Source organism: Sturnus vulgaris, chromosome Z (genome assembly GCF_052056855.1).
Source record: "Sturnus vulgaris isolate bStuVul1 chromosome Z, bStuVul1.hap1, whole genome shotgun sequence".
Classification (NCBI taxonomy): Eukaryota; Metazoa; Chordata; class Aves; order Passeriformes; family Sturnidae; genus Sturnus; species Sturnus vulgaris.
In genome coordinates this window covers 12,079,921-12,098,647 of record NC_142283.1, presented here as the reverse complement: position 1 = coordinate 12,098,647, position 18,727 = coordinate 12,079,921, and the positions used below count along the sequence as shown (strand labels likewise).

Below are 18,727 nucleotides of genomic sequence, written 5' to 3'. Positions count from 1 at the left end.
ACAGAAAATTTGAGCAAGGTGATCCAGTGTGCTAATATTTAACTGTTGGAAGTATTTAGAAAGAGCAATCCCTTGCTGCCTGGACACCTCAGTCATGTAATTTGGTAGGGCAGGAAATGCTGATGGTAGTTCCATTTAGCTTCTCATATTGGCTCGTAGAGCAGGAAGCCTCATTACATAGGGAAGTATCCTGAACATGCTGAAACAGCAGATGTGCCACAAATGTGAGAGAGAGGCTTCTAAATAGGGAATGGAAGGAGAGATGGGATTTGGGATTTTTTCCTTGTAACCAATGCTATTTTCAGAGAAAAATTATTGATTAGTTATTTCTAAGTTTATCTGAGTTGGCAGGTGTCCAATAAGGCTGCAAAACTCTCTCAAGACCACTCCATGTATCCACACCGCCCTTTTGGACTTTAGGCTAAGACTATTGTCTGCAAATCTGCCCTTGCATCAGGCAGTGCAGGAGCCCCTCTTTGAAAATCCCTTCATCAGTTGTTTGTCTGCCTTTGCTGACAGGGCAGATCTTACCTATAGAGATGGCTGGACCATCTGGCTGATGAGGGTGCCCTTGAACGTACCTAAGAGCACAAGCACAGGGAAGATGTCTTTCCAAGAATACAAATTTTATCACCCCAGGCTTGATCCTAAAGGCAAAGCTGACATTAACAGGTAGTGCAGTAGGAGCAGCTCTGCAGGCGAATTGTGTTGTACACATACAACAATATATCTTTCAGGGTATTTTGTCTTTGGACTAGCTTCAGCCTGTTCCCACAGAGTGAATGCCCACCAGCTCCTGGGTGTAACTGCTGACTTGGCTTGATCCAAAAGGAATTTGGTTCATGCTCTGAGATAACTACAGTGGGAATCCAGGTAGAGCTAGTGTAGGAGTATGGAAGTCTGGCATCAAACTGGTCCAATCTAAGACATGAATGTGGGCAAACACCTTGACTTCATAAGTAAACTGGAAATTTGGGTGTCTATACTCCAGAATTCTTCCCAGAGCAGAATGGCAGTGGCTGCAGGAGCTAGGCTGCTATATTTGGTCTAAGGCTTGAGATCATTTGACCCAGAACTCTGTACAGTTCTGTCGTCAAAATCCTTTTACTTTTAATTACAAGTAACATCTCTTTGAATACAGAAGAGCTTATCATTGCACTGCTTAAAGAAAATCTTGAGTTTTCAGAGATGCCATATTTTTTTCTCTTGAAAAGAGAAAAATGCATTTAAAAAGGTAACTTCTGTGTAAGTTGCAAAACCTGCCAATATTGATGGTAAGGTATGCTAGACTCTTAAAAGAACAAAACTTTGGTATAGACATATTTTTAAATTGTCTAGAATTCATTAATTTTCAGATCTGAACAGAAGTACAATCATCTGTGCATTCTATATATGAAAATTGCAGAATACCTTCCATTATTCAGAATTGCTTTTGTCTCCTGACTGTTGCTGCTTCTAAATATATTTTCTGTGGCGCAGTATGAAAAGTGATACTTAAAATTCCAGTAATGGATTTTTGCCTTGTAGCCAGTCTTTTTATTTGTTCTTGCTATTGATGGATCTGTCATGATGATATTGAAAAGAAATTTCACTAACTTGCATTTAATTTTCTATGTGAATTTAGGCCACTGAGCATCTGGGGACCTGGGGACTTACAGGCCCCTTTAGTGTAATAGTCATTATTTGCTATGATTTTTTTTGTGCATCAGAGCTATGTTCCTTCAGCTGTATAATTTTATCATATATAGTTTCAATAGCACATGGCAGTATTCTTGGGTTTGAAGCTTTAGCTGAAGGAGGCTACATCTCTTTCTGGTGGGTCTGATGGTGGTTGGAATAGAAGCAGTAATAATAAGAATAATTGATGCCTTGAAGGAAACCTAGATCTTTTGCCCCAGGCATAGTAATGGTAGCATTTGTAGTAAGAATAACACGATTCTTCTTGCTGGCTTACAGTGGTGCTAAGACCACAGAGAAGACAAATCCTGGGGATTTCTTCTCGTCAGGATACTCTTCTGTTAATTCTATAGCAAAAACTGATTTTTACAAGACTGAGTGATTACTCTGTGCTTGCATTTCTCTTAATTCAAAATAACTGGTATTCATTTTGAGGAGAACTTCCAAATAATCCACTAGATTGAAATGCCAGGTTTGTTAATGCAGGATACACTTTACAATATGACAGTGCTGGGGTAAACATTGTAGAATATATCTGATGGCAATTAAAATTATGACATTTGATCACACCTCACATGAAATATAATTTACATAATTAACATCACTGAGACATGAGTGTGCACTTTTGGGTAGGATAGGATGTATTTACCTTGTGGGTTATTATTGTAAGGATTTCTTAATTACACTTAATTTCTTACAGGAGGTACTGAAACAGCTACAAGGAAGTATTGAAGATGAGGCAATGACATCTTCTGGACAAATTGACTTACTGGAACGACTTAAAGGTAAATCTAAAATTTTTGTTTTAAGTAGGTTCATTTCTTTCTCCATTGTTTTTAATTTAGGATAAAATTTTGGAAGTCATTTATATCTTCTTTCCAGGTTGGCCTTGATGATGAGGCATAGTCTCAGTGCCTAAACATTTTTATTTTAAGACACACTCTTTAAAACAAAACAAAAACCCAACAAAAAAATTCTTCTCCGTTTGTACTTTTGCTACTGTTCCTCTGGGATTTCATATGAACTGCTTTTGCTATAATTCACATTTCTTTCTTCAGGGAAAAAATATCCCTATAAGTTAATGTTGGTTAGTTCCACCAATTTTCTAAACTTGTTTGCATGTCCTGCCCTCTCCTTGTCATATTACTGGAATTGTTTCTGTCATGCTGGAAATTGATAGTCCCTTCCTTATAGCACATGCTGGAATGTGTATCATCTTATTGTATGGGAAGTCCAGCAAGCCCAGACCCTAACTCCCTGTATACATACACTGTCCCTACCACCAACCCAGAAATTTCATAGGGATGTCTATATTTAAGAGCCCTGTGATGAATGGTGTAGTCATCTCTTACATGATGAAGCATTTGCAGCTTCTCTGGAAAATAAATTTTTAGGAAGTGAAGCCACAAGGTAATTCACATGATGTTTATGCAGAACTCTGCCCATTCCTTAAGTCCTCTGGTAAGGAGGCAGGCAGGCTTTTGTGGGGATACTGTTCTGGTTGCCAGGATTGCAGCTTTGCCATCTGCTCAGATAACTGCTGTTCTCCAAGTCCACCATATCCATTGTTTTCGTTCAAAGTATTTTCACTGCATTTCTCTGCAAAATGTTTCTGTTAAAAATCTCCATGGATTTGTTCAGGAAGTAAGAAATCAAGATAGAAATTATACTTTAACTTTGAACCTTCAGCTCTGAAAAAGGTTTGCTGTTCATTATCTAGAACTGAATTTGGAAAGCACCAGCTTCGCTGGGGTGAAGTTAAGGCCAAAGGTGTCCGTGCGTTCCTATGGGAGCCGGGAAGGGTCCGTGTCCAGCCGCTCAGGGGAGTGCAGTCCAGTCCCTATGGGGTCATTTCCAAGAAGAGGCTTTATGAATGGAAGCAGAGAAAGCACTGGTTACTTAGAAGAGCTAGAAAAAGAGAGGTAAATTTATTTTTTTATTCTTCCAGTATGGATTGACTTCTAATTTTAATGTGGAAGTTTACTAACACACCTAGTATTTAGCTGTCACAAATACGGTTTTGATCAGCAGTGTATTTACCTGTCATTTTCCATGACAGGTAAGAAACCAAGAATCTGCATTTTACTTAGATGCACATGCAGAAAAATATATAAAAACCATGAAGTATCATTCAGTTTCTACTGCTTCATACGTGCATTGTTACTCTTTGTTGGCTGAAGGTTTTTTTATTGTGATAAGCAGGTTGTCACTGTCTGAGGTATATTTAAACAGCAGGGTGGAGCATTCTAACCACTTGCATATCTCCTCACCACTCTTGATAAATGCCGAAGCTGTAACAATGTGATGATGAAATCGCTTTCTTTCTTTTACAAATGGTTATTAAGCACTATAACTTGTTTATCAATTATTTTCTATTAACAGACATTTGCCTGGTGACTACTCTCTCAGCAAATGTATCAGCTAAACAAAATACATGTTCTTATCTTCATAATGTTGTTCCCATCAGATGTTTTGTATTGACAAAATCCTGCAATTTCTTTCCTTGAAAGGCAGCGGTACCCATTTTTAGGAAGAATATACTTTCAGGTTATAGTGCAGAATTGTAACACTTTATCAGTCACTTACAAAGGAAATGCAGAGTAAGAGACATGCGGCTGTTACCACTGAAGCCATCTTTATTTCTTAAAATTAACCTGACAGAAATACCAGATGTTTTCAGAAACATCTGCAAGACAGGGTTTCCTAAAGATTTGGTCCTACTTAATGGATGAGACATCAAGCTGTGGGCTGCAAAACCAAATAAACTGCAACAGGGTATTTTTATGCCTAGTAGACATTAATAAGCAAAAAAATCCATTTTGAAGTTGTAATAGAAAAACATTGTGGATAATGAGTGGGTTGTGGACAGCCATCTACAAACCCCTCCTCCAAAGGATTTTCTGTGGAGCTCAGCAATATTTTTGCAGCCAAGACCTGAAAGGAGTATGCTTTTCTTCCAAGATAGTATGTCCAGGTCCCCTTTTTTTGGTCCTGTCAGCAGAATGAAAGTAGCTTCTCATGGGTCCATACTGAGTCTGTTCTAGCAGCCACTCTATTTTTTTCCTTCTCCTAGCCAGGACCAATACTAATGGTCCGTTGCATAAAGTGTAGATGATTCCTGAGGAGCTGTATAAGAATATTTCGGAATTTAGGAATCTATCTACTTGCTCTCATCTCAGTCTTCAAGAGTGTGATGTGTCTGTTATTTACTGTCTTATCAAACTCCGTTTGATTCTTCCAGTGCTGTATTTTACTACAGATGGTATTAAAATCTTTAAACACAGTTGGAACCTTCAGTGTGGTTCCAGTGAACTCCTGCTCAGTTGGAACAAGCAGCATTTATAGCAGCCAGAGTTCTTCAAGGTGATTAGCACCTCTGGTTTATGATCTGTGATTCTTCCCCACCCTGATGGATTCAGAGGTGATAGTTTGGTCATTTTTCTTGGCAGTGAAGACAGCTTAGGCTGTGAACCAGTCTGTGTTCCAAATAATGCTGGAGAAAAGGGATGAGGATGTTTTAATTTCAGAGTAGGTTAGGCACTGTTACTGTCGTAGCTGGTAGGGTAAATATTTGTGCTGTGGAGAAGATGGATCTGTTGAGGCCTGGCCAGATCACATCTGGCTTCATTATTAGGGAAATGATGGATAATCCTAAACTGCTCTGTTCTTTAAGCTCTTTCAGGGTACATATGGAAACATGTAGGGCATTGATGAGAACCCTGGGTAGCAAATGAATCAAAACTTGGGGGGGATAAAGGACTGAGCATCTAAAATCACTACCATTTCTAAAAGAAAATTAACCACTTACTTTCCGTGTTTTGTGTGTTTTGTGGCATATTTATTAAATTTCTGTGTATCTAAATGTATATATTTACTAATCAGTTTTGGATTTTTGCACTTAAAGAGACTTTCAAGAACTTGTGAAATTTGACAAGCCTAAAATAATTTAGAATAAAATAACACTTCTCAAAAATATGCAAGAGACCATTTCCACTCAGTATTTTTAACACCCTGGCACGATATGTGCTGCTAATGGGCAACATTGTATGTATGAGGACTAAATCATATATTTAAGTATTTAGAGCAATTTGGTGGGCACCTGGTGTCCAGTCAGGGTCAACCCACCACGCTTGAGTGAAAGTGAACTTCTGAGGGGAAGAAAACTTATAAATTTATTTGCCTGCCAGAATAAAGATGAAAATATTGGCACATACCTAATTTGCTTGGCTCTCCTCTAATTCCAAAATTTAAAAAAACAAGGAGAAAAAAGTAATTGAGAAAATAGGGCAGTGGCAGCACTATGCTTTTAAATTGCTTTTAAATTGCCATTTTAGAATACTCTAATCATGAAATATCTCTTGCTTTCTCTGGCTGTTTCCAGGCATACTTGGCAAGAGCATTATATCAACAACAAAATTTTTCAGATTACACTGCAGGTTAATTTTTGTGTTTGTTTGCCCTTGGCAATTTAGCAAATTTCATAATCTCACCTTTATAAATTCTGTAATTTGCCACTAAAGATGACAGTCTTCTGAGAAATTTTATGTGAAAATGTTTGTATGCCTTCTTTATTCCTTCTGGTTTATGCCATTCCTTTTTTATTTCTTTAATGTTGATTTGAAGCATTTTCTGTCTTGTGGCTTCTTTCTTCCATTATGCTTATCTTCTTTTGGCTGGCTGGTAAAACTTACCAAACTTTACAGCATCAGCACTGCTTTTCAGGATTTTATTCTATTTCCCACCAGTTGAAGTGAAAGTATTAATTATAGTTGTAATTTACATAATGCAAGTAGAGTAGCATATAGTTGTTTCCCTTCTCCCTTTTAGCCAGGAATAATATTGACATAATTGTGCAGAAAATACTTCCAGAAGAATTAAAGAGTTTTCTGCATTCATCCAGCTTCCTCTGTTGTTGGGAGCTTCAAAAATGCCACATGAGAAGTTTTTGAAAAACCCACCCTTCAGAAGAGCAGTTCAAATTGAAAACTTTTTGTTAACTCATAGAAACAGTGTAAAGTTCCAAATGCTTTCTCCATTTGCTTTGCTGAGTTCTCAGTGATTGTGACAGGGTATGACAGAGAACAGAATTTTTCTGATGCTGTCAAAGTCCTAATGTAAAAAGCTTGGAGGTATAAAAAAGAAGGAATAACTGCAGTGTTTTTTTCCACATTTTTCACGACCCGTGTAGCAGCTCTTCCACTTTAAATCCTCTCCTAATGCCAAGAAGCTCCAGGAGGCTGAGAAGCAGCTGTACTTCTGGTTGGAATAATACCTTAGAGTAATGTTAAATGTGGGGAACAGCTTATCAGACACATCTACAGAGAACTGCTGCTTGTTGCTGCTTATTTTCAAGGAAACTGAAGTGCAACCTCCTGTAGTTGTAGTGGCCCTTCAGGTTTTGTGCTGTGAGAACTTAGACTGTTAAAACCTGAGTTCTCACAGAGCAGTGATACCAAACTAGTATTCCCAAACGAAGCATCACTTCAGAAGACAAAATGACAATATTAAATTAAACAAGTCGCCCTCAGGTCATGCATTATGTTGTTCACGCAGCACTGATGGTTCTTAAGTTATTTTCTTGCTTCTAGCATCCATTGTGCATGTCAAAACAGATTGAATGACACAGTCTTCACATACTGAATACCTGCATTTCATAAGAGGAACTTAATCACATGTTTACTTAGCTAAAAGTAATCCCTCCAGTTTCTGCTGCCAGTTCTTTGACATCCAGAGGCAGAATTAGTCAGGCCTTTTACATTTGCAAGTCCTCAAAAGTAAAAATACTTTTTATAAAGATTGCATTAATTGTGCTTTTGCAAATTTTATTTCATAGCCTTGACACGACTGGTGCCTGGCTACTCAAGGTGGTAAAAAGGGTGCAGAATTCCACTCTGTCCAGAGATCAGGCACCAGGGCCGTGTGGCAAGAGAGTGGGCAGGTGGGAGGCAAAAAAAACTTTCTCAACTAGCTTTCCCCAAGCATCATCTATTACTTTTGCCTTCAGTCTGTCTAAAGGACTTTAGGAATTCTTCCAGCCACATTCCTGTGACTGAAGAATTACTGCTGTCCTGTGATAGTGTTCCAGTTACCTGCCAAATTATGCTAATTATTTGTTACTTCTTTCCAATTATTTTTATTGTAAACCTTGGCATCCTTAAAACAAATCTGTTTCAACATGACTGTTTGATCAAATCGAGAAATTTATGTTCTTTTGTTAATGTTGACAAACATTTAGCACTCTTAACTGTGTGTAGTTTCCCACTCTCACATCGAAGGGAGGGATCCTCTGTTTCAGTTTTCCATTTGCACAGAGGCCAAGCCACTTAACATTTATTCCATATCCAATATAATTCATCAAAATTAGCTTGAAACATTTTTAAAGCAGGAAGTAAGTTGAACAGAAATGGATTACCTTCTCAAATCACGTCTGTGATGTATTATCAAAATAGGGGAAATTTGTACTTTTGTTATATGCTGTGTAATTATTCCTTAATGACTTACAGTAATTATCCATAATGTGTTTTTGTGCTTTATAAAGGTTCGTATGCTCTTGCTCAGAAAGGCCACAGCCAGAGAGGGATGTTAATGTTAAGGGATGGGAAATAATACTGGGCAAACTTGTATGCAGCTTTCTGTCTTCTGGCTAAGTGTTGATTTTGTAATTTCTGTTAATGAGCAATGTTAAAACATCAGAAGGAAGAACAGTACTCACAGAAAGCATTAAAAAGAGAATAATTAACTTGTAATTTTTTTTTTTAATAGTGGCTTTTCTGTTAATCCCTACTAGCCAGATTTTGCTGGAAAATTTTAATATATATATTTTGAGGAATATTGTAGCCACGAACATTATTTCATTAGTTTCATAAGATTTAGAATTATATAAAATTCCATTTATGAAGGATTGTTAAAATAGTATGTGAAATTTCTAATGGATTTTTTTCCTTGGTAGTCTGCGTATATTATTAATTTTGTCTTAGTTATTATTCAGGTATGCAGTGTGCTTATGATACCCATTTAAAATGTTTTTAACAGCTGCAAATATATTTTGTCTCTAACATGCTGTGAAAAATACTGGTTAAAAGTATCTTAGGTGCTCACAGAAATGGCTTATTTTGTGTGCTTTGCCCATAGTTTTGCTATGGGTGACAAAATGAGTAAAAGGACAATGTAAAGGTGAAGATTCTCAATTCAGTAATTCAGGACTGAGGGTTGTACTTGCTTCTGTGACAAACCGTTTCTTCAATTATGTTTGCACTTTGCAAAGTATGTTTTTGAAAGAAGCAGGGAACAAGTTAGCACACGACTAATAACTGATTTTCCTTCCAAAAAGGTCTCCTAGCTTTGAATTTCGAAGTGGGTTTTTTAGAGAAATATGTAATTTTTTTTCTCGCTTAGATGAGGCCCTGAAATGCTTAGCACAGAGGAGGAGGGAATAGGTTGATTAGCAAGGGCCAGGGAAGTGAACTCAAGTGTCTCCTTATTGCCTTCTTCAAACCTCCAGATGGAAATAAGGTTTTAATGGTGAGACACTTCCTCCTTCTGCTTTTAATAGATCTCTGTTGCTCGCGGAGCTTGAGAAAGAAGAGAAAGAAAAGGACTGGTATTATGCCCAGCTTCAGAACCTGACTAAAAGGATTGATAGTCTCCCCCTTACTGAAAATGTAAGTACCTTCTGAGTACTTGGTGAGGTGTCTGGTGCTACAGTCTCTGTTTAGATGCTGTATGTGTTTTATTAATATATCACTTTAGTTAATTTTAGTTAAATTTTCTTTTTCATTCAGTATGTAATGATAACTTAGCCTAAATAATGCATTTTTCATGTAGAATTTTACGCATCAAAATTCATATGTATCAGTATACATGTCAGTGAAAACAGAGGAGCATTGAAAAGTCATTATGGCAAATTAATTGCGTGTCAGTACACTTCCTTAACCCTGTTCCCCCCGTTCTTTTGTTAGGTGGATTTTTCTAGTTGTGAGAGTAATGTTAGCAAAATACATTGTACACAAGAGCAGTTATTTTGTAACAATCAGTAAAGTGATTCTGTAGCCTATGGAGGTGTTGCTGTAAGCTTTCACCTTGGCACCTCCAAACTATTTATAGTCAAGTCAGTGTTATCTGGGATGATGAAGATGTCTGATATGCCACATAATGCAGGATTTCCTGTCAGATGTCAGCAGCGTGGATGTATCTGCAGTGCATTCCTTCACACAGAGAGTTGTAAGGTGTGGCTGAGAGAGTCACACCTGATGAAGGATCAGCCAGCGTTCTGGAAATGGAAACGGACAACAGAAACCCTTCTTCAGTGGGCAGAACGCTGAGTCATGGCTGAGCTTAGCAGAGCACCAGAGCCAAGGGAGAAAGCCTGAAAAAGATTTTGAGGAAGTACAACCCATTCTCAAAGCACTGTCAGCTTTATCTGTGTCACTCTGTTGTAGGTTTTAAGGTTGTCTCCCCTGTTCCATAGATAATGAATTCACTTAGCTGTTCTTAGGGTTAGAATGCATTACTTAACATCTCCACTAAAGGCATTTTGTGGCAATTTATATCCATAACTATTTAGTCCAGGCACAGCAAAATGACAGGTCCCATTTGGTGCTTGCAGATGATTGTCTTGTTTTGACTCTCTGAATTGACCTTGGTGAATTCTTCTGGAAGGACTGCTCTTGGAGACTCATTTATTTGCAGACTGAGTAATTGTCCAAAGCCAGTGAAGAGCTTTGCTCCTGCCTCGAGATTCGTTTTAGTTCAAAAGTCTTCCTTTAGGCTGTATTGCTGCTCCTGATTTTAACACTTTTCACAGGGTAGTTAGAAATAAGGTAAATATCAGTACTATGAATACCATCACTACGTGCAATAGCTTAATACTTTTAAATATTTTTGAAAATGCCAATTCAGCTGGCACACATCACAGTTTTGTTGGTAGCACCTAGATGTTCCTGTAAGGAATGATACTTTCTCAATGTTTATTTATTATATTTATTCATCTGACAAAACCCAGGTGTAATCTGCTGGTTGAAGAACATTCTGTTCTTGTTTTTCGTAATGCAGTCATGTTTTAAGAAAGTATTACTATGATTTGTAGTTTTATGAAATTTGTTGTAGAAAAATAATTGTTCTACTTTTTGTTTTGAGAAATACATTATTTACATAAACGTTATTTGCTAAATGCCTTCCCTGCACTCTTTCAGTTCTCCCTGCAAACAGATATGACCAGAAGGCAGCTGGAGTACGAGGCCAGGCAAATCAGAGCTGCAATGGAGGAACAGCTGGGCACTTGTCAGGATATGGAGAAGCGAGCACAGGTAGAGTTTGTCTCTCACCATTAGAAGCAAGGGAAGAGGCTCTCCTGCATATTTATTAAATTATTGGTAATTGTATCTTTAAACTGTGTGTAAACACAGCACTTAGTTAGCCTTTCAAATAAAAAATAGGAATCAGGACATAGGAAGTAATTGCTCGGCAGAAAGTACCCTCATCTGCCTGTTGTAAATGAGCCTTTTGATTCAGCAGATGTAGACCATTTATTCAAGAGAAAATACTTTTTAATGATAATTTCCTTACAATTTACTACCATTTTAGCTTCGAGAAAGCCCAGTGTACTTGCAACTGCTTTGTTTTGCATCTTTTAGCTGGATTTCTTCAGGCTTGTAAGTTTAGAGTAAAATCCAGCTATTGTTCTTAAGTTTCCTTAGCCAGAAAAGATGTGTCAGGGGATAATACTTTCAAAAGAAGTATTCTAGTAAAATGTAATTCACATACATATCTGGAAGTTGTTTACTCTCACCAAGAGTTGTTTTGCATTCAGGATGAGGATATGTACATATCTAACCACATGGCACACCTATTTAGAAGTATAAATCAGAATGCAGTGGTGTGCAAATCACAAATGAAATAATCAGTTGGTTGCTGGTTGTAGAAAATAATCCTCCATGGTAGGAAAGCAACAATTTGAATTATTTATTACCATTTATTTATAGACATGTCAAATAACCAACTTAGTAAGATTTGGGGGTTGCATGGTGAATGTGACAATAATCTGTATTTTCAATACAAAGTGTTTTTAGGCTGTTATCTCCCTCGTTAGGTTGACTCAACACAAAATTTTGCTACATGAGAAACATTTCTAATTTGGTTTTACATTGAAGTTAAAGCAGCTGTTCTGATTACAAGAGGTAATCAGAATAGCTGCTTTAAACTTTAAAGTGAGTAATCTAGTAGGACTTTTCAGAAAATTCCTACTGTTAAAAAAGTATTTAGCCAGAGAGATACCCTGCAGCTGTTGGGTTATGTGTGCAGGGCTGGGCAGGGATTTGTCTGTGCTGATGTTCTCAGACAGACCCAAGTTCAGTCTGCTTGGAGAGTGGCTGGCTCTGATCTGGGAGCAGCAGGGCTGTTACCGAGGTTTGTCTGCAGGGGTGGTACCTTCCACGGATTCAGCTGTGCAGTTTGTGTCTGCCTGTCCCGAGTGAAGGTCCTGCACAGCCAAACTCCAGAGAAAGTTGTGCTGCTGTAAACAAGGCTTGAATTAGAGAAAGGTGAATTAAGCTAAAAAGGCGGGCTAGGCTGCTGGCAGCATTCTAAATGCACTCAGGCAGGGATCAAAAGAAATTATTCAGACACACACCTTGGCTGTAGTTAGGTCACTATATGGAAGTAATCAATCTGACCCTGAATTTGCTTCGTCTCTGATTGTTGGGGGAATTTAAATTTGATGGGGGGAAGAATGCTGCCAAGATGATGTTGAAATATGAGTTTCTGAATTAATGTTTGACATGGAGTTTGTCACAGCTGTTCCACTCTCTATATCTGTATAACACTTACATACTTGCAGAAATTAGAGTGCCAACTGTGATTATATAAAGATTATTGAATACAAAGTAACTAGTTCTGCTTCTTGTGAATTTAACTGGTAATTCCCCTTGGTTTCGTTCTACCAAGGAGCAGTGCCAAAATTGTGTAGAAGCTCGTTGATGCGCAGATACGTAAGAGCAGTTTCTGCATTATTTCACTGTGATCTTTAAATGTGCAAAATGAAGCATTTGTATTTGGCAAGGGTACTCAATTTAGTAGGTTTACCATTTTCTCTCTGCTCAGTATTTTCTCTCCACCCAAACTGATTGGGATACACAATATTATGCAAAATGTAGGCTGAATGGAGGTAGCATTTCAGCTGCATAAAGGCTGGCATTGCAGACATCTCTGAATTAAGAGTCCCAGAGATTATTCTGTGAGAGACCTGATAACCTGCAGTTGCCCAGGTAGTCATTGCACTTTTCTGTAGCTGCCCTTTCTCATGGGCCTTGAAGCAATGGCTTTCTCCATTGTTTCAGTTTTTTGTCTGGCATGATTTGACTTTGTTTCTTTCTGAAGCAGCTTAAATCACAGCAAATCACTGTTGATGTCTTTTGTGATGATTGTTCACAAGCATTTGTCCAGCAGTTGTTCAGAAAGATTGTTAAGAAGCCTGTTGGCAACTTTTTTCAACTAGTTTAATGATTTACACTAACATGTAAACTTGTAACTGTTCTATGAAGCTGGTAAATTTGCATAGTAGTGCTTACCTGTAAAAAAGGAAAAGAGCATTCTTAGACTTTTTTTTTACTGTTCAAAGGTTGTAGCTGATATATTTGGTAGTAAGTAGAAGCAAACTTAATTTCTGTAAGATATATTAAAAATACTTCAATTCTAAGACTGAATTGATATTCACGTAGAATTTATTTTTCCTTCAAGTGAGAACAAAAAGGATCTAATTTTTTGAGGTTAAGAGTCCTTAAAATCTTATATTAAATTAACCATTCTTAAAAGAATTTATCCCAGGATTTCTAAAAGTTTGCTAAAACAGCAGACCACTAAAGATACAAGAAAATTTAAATCCTGGAGTTTGACACAGATAAACATTTCAGCATTGTTATATTTATACAGTGGTCTTGTATGTACACCAAGCCATTAATACATTTGTCTATTATATATATATTTATTTTGGAAAAAAAATCAAAACAAACAAAAACGGCAGACAGCATTTTTAAAACATAATGTTATCCTTATTTTTACTTTCTATGTAGTAATTGTTTTTCTGTCACTGTGAGTGTGGAGGAATTTTATTTTTGTTTTTTTAGACACCTTACTGGGGCAATGAAAGCCAAATAATATGTAACTTCAAATGTAAAGTTACTTTGTTACAACTATTTTATGTTAACAAAAGTTACCAGCAAATATAACAATAAATGGGAATGTAGTATGAAGAAATAGAAATCAAAGGTGCTCAATTTCTCAAGTAGGTTCTAAAGTTAAAAACATTGCTGTTGCTTGTTCCGTTGTGTATCTCAGACTTTTGCCCATTTGTCATTAGGCTCTACCCCTTGTGGCAAGAAATGCATTCCTTTTTTCTGCTTCTGCAGTGTTTGGCACAAAATACGCTCCTGCTTAGTGGAACTCCTCAGTTTCCCTGTAATACAAAAAATTAATTAGAAGAATGATCTGATGTTTAAATCTCTGAACTAAAATTGGAAAGGGCGGATAGAATTCCTGACCCTTTGGAGGACTCAGTCAGTAATACTTGGCAAATCATGCAGTATTTAATTGTTTTCATCTGCATAAAATTTTCTTCTGTGTTTAGGTGGATGTATGAAGATACTCAGATATTTTTATGCCGTTTATTGGGTACATTGCTGGTTACACAGAAAGAAACTTAATTTATGGGAAATTTGGGGGAGACCTGTGTCTTTTGAGTGCTTAAAGGGGACCTGTAAGAAACGTTTTAGCAGGGAATAATGATAGGAGAAGAGGTAATGGCTTTAAATGGAGAGTTGGTTCAGATTAGTACAAGATAGACATGTTCTGCAGTGGGAGTGGTGAAGCTCTGGATGAGGTGGCCAAGAGGCAGCAGGGGCCCTGTCCCTGGAAACGTTCAAGGTCAGACAGGGCTTTCAGCAGCCTGATTAACTTGAAGATGTTCCTACCCTTGGCAGGGAGCTTGGAATACGTGACCTTCCAAGGTCCCTTCTAACCCAGACTATTCTATAATTGTATAAAATTCAAGTAATTCTTAAGGACAATTAGAGACGTATTTTGTCAGTCATGCAGCATGTCACCAATGTATAGATATTCCCAGAAATATTTTATTATTTTCTAATACTTAAAAATTTCTCGAACCAGGAGCAAAGGGTGGGATAAATTACGTTTACCTCTGTGCTGAAGCTTTTATATGTTTTCCAATAATTTGCTTTACAAAATCAAATAAAATTCATAGTTTAAAGTTGTGGCTTTCCAACTCTACTAAATGTTGATTCTTATGGTGCTTTTCCCACAGCTACTTCTGATGTGTGTTTCAGTAATTCATATTTTGTACATTTTACATTAATTTTCTTTTGTACGTCTAAATTTTTGTGATAGCATTGTGTTTCTATTGCATGTGCATCTTTTGGCATTAGCACCTTTTGAAAGTTCATCTTATTTCCATTTTCAGATTATAAACATGTCAAATAAGGTTGGTAATAATGCTGATCTTTGCAGTGTCCATTAGATTGCTTTTCTAGAACAGCACTGTAAATGTTAATCAAGTAAAGGCATCAGAACGTTTTTCAACAATATGTCCATTTTATTAATCTCTCCATGGCACAAAAAAAAAATAGTGTTTAATCAGTTTGGTCTTCTGCCCACATTTAAAGTCAAATACTGTGAATTTATTAAATTATCAAGCTCGTGCACTTACTGTTTCAAAGACTGATAATGCATCCTGAATTCACTGTACAACTTGTGTGGAGTATGTATCCTGTTACATTTGGAGTCTCTTAACATTCCCTTTTCTAACCACATAATGGTTGCAGTGGGAAATGAGCACCAGTATGTCTGTAAAGGACTGATTAAGAGATGTCTGTAAAATCCCAGATATACTAAAGAAGCAGTATGTAGATTTTCTTTTTTTTTATACTTAGCCTGTTAAATTCTTTGAGATTTGTAGGAGCAGAGGGCATAAGCAAAATTCCTAAATTAATATAGCAACTGAATATAATAGAAATCTGTCAGGGTCTCATACCTTCAAAGACACTCTGTAAATAAAAATATCAGATCTCTGTAAGGCAAGTAAAATTCTGATATTTGAGATGAAAGTGAAATACTTACATAAAATGTCAGTTTCAGAAACAGGAATGTTGTGCAAGTTAAGGGGAGCATTTTTTAATACTTAAATGTGCTGTGTGATGACCTATTGCATCCAGTTGAGTATTCAATGTTATTAAAACCCCAACTGCTCACTTACGTTTTGAATGCTTGCAATCATTCCTTTCAATATGATAAACAATTTAATTACTGCATGTAGTACCTGCTGCATGTGCCTACTGAAGTAGGTTTGTTTTGTAGTCAGCAATATTTGTCAAGAACTCTTCATGCTGTCGCTCTGTACAGTAAGTGAAAGGAGTTTTTGAACAAAATCAAACGTGAAAATCCATTCATTTCAGGCAAGGGTGGCCAGAATTCAACAAATAGAGAAGGACATTCTTCGTATACGACAGCTTCTGCAATCACAAGCAGCTGAAGCAGAGGTTAGTGAGCAATAACTTGCCTTTTCTTGTTGTGGTATGTATATTTTCACTAAAAAACCAAAAATATTTGAATAAAGTGGTAGGCAGGATTATTCCTATCAGCTGTTGATGTCACAATTAATCATTATTCTTAGACTGTTACTTGCTGTGTTTCTGATGAACTGAGGATGAAATACTTGCATTAGTCCTCATAGTGGACTGTGGAGGTTCAATCAATAATCATATATTAAGTTAAAAGGTTAGCTTGAAATTTCAGTAAAAATGTCAATGTGCAATGTGTTTATAAAAGCTGAGTCCTGGTTTTAGAAATAATTAAAACAATCAGTTGTACATGCCTTCTTAATTATGAATCTCTGATCAGCACCTTCATGGTTTGCTTGTCTTTTGAAAGTGATAAGATGTAAAAAAAGGATGAATAGAGCTTCTGTCAGACTTCATTATAGAAGCCTGGTATATTTTTAGTGTTTTAAGTACAGGGTTCTATATTAAGAAATGCAGGATGTTTCCTGTAAGTTACAAAGTTCATAGCAGTAATTGCCATTAGCGAAAATTGCTCTTGTGGAAATTCACTTAGAATGTCAACTCCATTTCTTGTACTGGTAAATTAAATTGTTTGTTTGATATGAGTATTTTATGACTTTTCTTCACCCAAAATAACTACAGAAAAAGTTGAGAGCATCATTTGGATCACTAAAGTATGTATATTTTTCCATTTTGTAAAATACTGGTTTCATAGTTCCAGGATTTGGGGGGAGATTAGTTCTTACAAGTGATGCAGACTGTAGTTTGTGGAGTTAAAGTTGCCTGTTCTATTGACATGAGTCAGTCCAGGTGTTGATAGATATTGACAAGATCTCCCTGAGCCTTCTTGTTTCCCCAGCTGAACAGTCTCAGTTCTCTCAGCCTCTCTGTGAGAGATGCTCAGGACCCTTAAGGGCTGCTATAGCATGCGCAGGACTTGTTTCAGTGAATCCATCGTAAATCCAGCTTTATTGTGCTGGGCAGGCCTGAACAGGACTTTGAACTCTGGGTGGAGAGTAAGGGCCACCTCCCTGGCCCTGCTGGCACTGTGCCCCTCACTGCAGCACAGGACACTGCTGGACTTTTTGCCACAAGGCCTTTGAGAGGATGGCCCACTGGGACCTCCAGGTGCTTCCCAGCTGGACAGCTCCAGTCTGTACTGGTGCCTGGGGCTGCTCCCTCACATGTGCAGGACTTTGCACTCTCTTTCTTGAACATCTTGAGCTGTCCCTCAGCCCATTCCTCCCACCTGTCCAGGACCCTCTGGAAGGCATCTGAACACTGTGCTGTATCAGCTTCTCCAAGTTGGGGAGTGTGCACTGTGTCCCAGCGTGCAGATGTTGGACAGTATTGATCTCAGTATTAACTCTGGCTTGCCTCCACCTGTACCTGTACTGATTGCAATGCCCTCATTCCCAGCTGTTCCAGCAGTTTTCAGTCCACATCTCTGTGCCCTCACCTCCTGCTTGCTCCCCGAGCAGCAGTGCAGGGATGTGCCCATTCCCCAGCACAGGCTCGGGAGCTTTCCCAGCAAAGCAGCTCTGCTGCACCTTGTTTTTCCTTACGTGCATGTGCCCAGGGACGTTCCTCTTATCTCAGCTGTGTGTATTGCCCTTGTGTTCCCATTAGCCAGGGCTTCTGCCTTACCAGCCCTACTCTCTGTCCCCTGTCATTTCTGGTGTAAAGCTCTTCCTGCCTGATTGACCAGCCTCTCAACAGGTGCTTTTGCCCCATATAGTCAGATAGGTCCCATCCCCAGAGTGTTTATCTTTTACTCTGGTACGAAAACAGAACAGTATTTTGAACTTATTTGAACTCAAGGACTCAAACAGCATTGAGATGCGACTTCAGAAAAAGGTTTTGTCTTAGTTTTTCACTCCGTCTACCAAATTACTTGACACTGAAGGTGTGATATATTGACATTTTCATATAATGTGTCTTATCTGGAAAATGTTTGCATATCTGGTTGCGTAGTTAGATGTTTAGGACAGAGTTACTAGGTGCTGATGGTGGTAAAGGAGGCAGTCACTACGCACACCCTAATACTTAATAGTGTGTTTTAATCATTTCCAAGTGATGACCATCTCCTACAGAGAACAGCTGGATCTAATTCTGAAATTGTCTGCAAAGTCCATATAGCTGAAAAATACAAACGTGAGACATTTTTCATATATTTATCCTGTGCCTGATGCTGTTACTGAACAAGTATAGTTCTTTAAGAAGTCTATGAAGTAGTGAGGAAATGCTGGAAAATTCTTTTAACCATAGCACAATTGTGTTTGATCCCTATATTTGTGGTTAATGCTTAGTTTTGTACCATGCAGTGCTGAGTAAAAATGCCAGAGATTAGTGCAGCCTTGTGTTTACTCCTTGCATCTATGACTAATAAGTTGTGTTCCAACTAATGCTTCCTTATTTACTTACGTCAGTGATTAATATGTACTAGCTGATATCTTAGTTTGGAGAACAAGGATTGTGTGTGACAG

The 18,727-nt window shown here is 37.7% G+C and overlaps 1 protein-coding gene across 3 annotated transcripts in view; it reads left to right on the top strand.

Annotated features, from left to right (window-relative positions):
* The window catches only part of APC (APC regulator of Wnt signaling pathway), a 93,724-nt gene that overhangs the window by 45,323 nt on the left and 29,674 nt on the right, over positions 1–18,727 (top strand). For all 3 annotated transcript variants that reach the window (XM_088156104.1, XM_014892042.2, XM_014892041.2), the window contains exons 3-7: positions 2,378–2,462; positions 3,398–3,599; positions 9,230–9,338; positions 10,869–10,982; positions 16,137–16,220. In XM_088156104.1, coding sequence (XP_088012230.1) covers positions 2,378–2,462; positions 3,398–3,599; positions 9,230–9,338; positions 10,869–10,982; positions 16,137–16,220 — 594 coding nt within the window. The remainder of the gene's footprint in view (positions 1–2,377; positions 2,463–3,397; positions 3,600–9,229; positions 9,339–10,868; positions 10,983–16,136; positions 16,221–18,727) is intronic.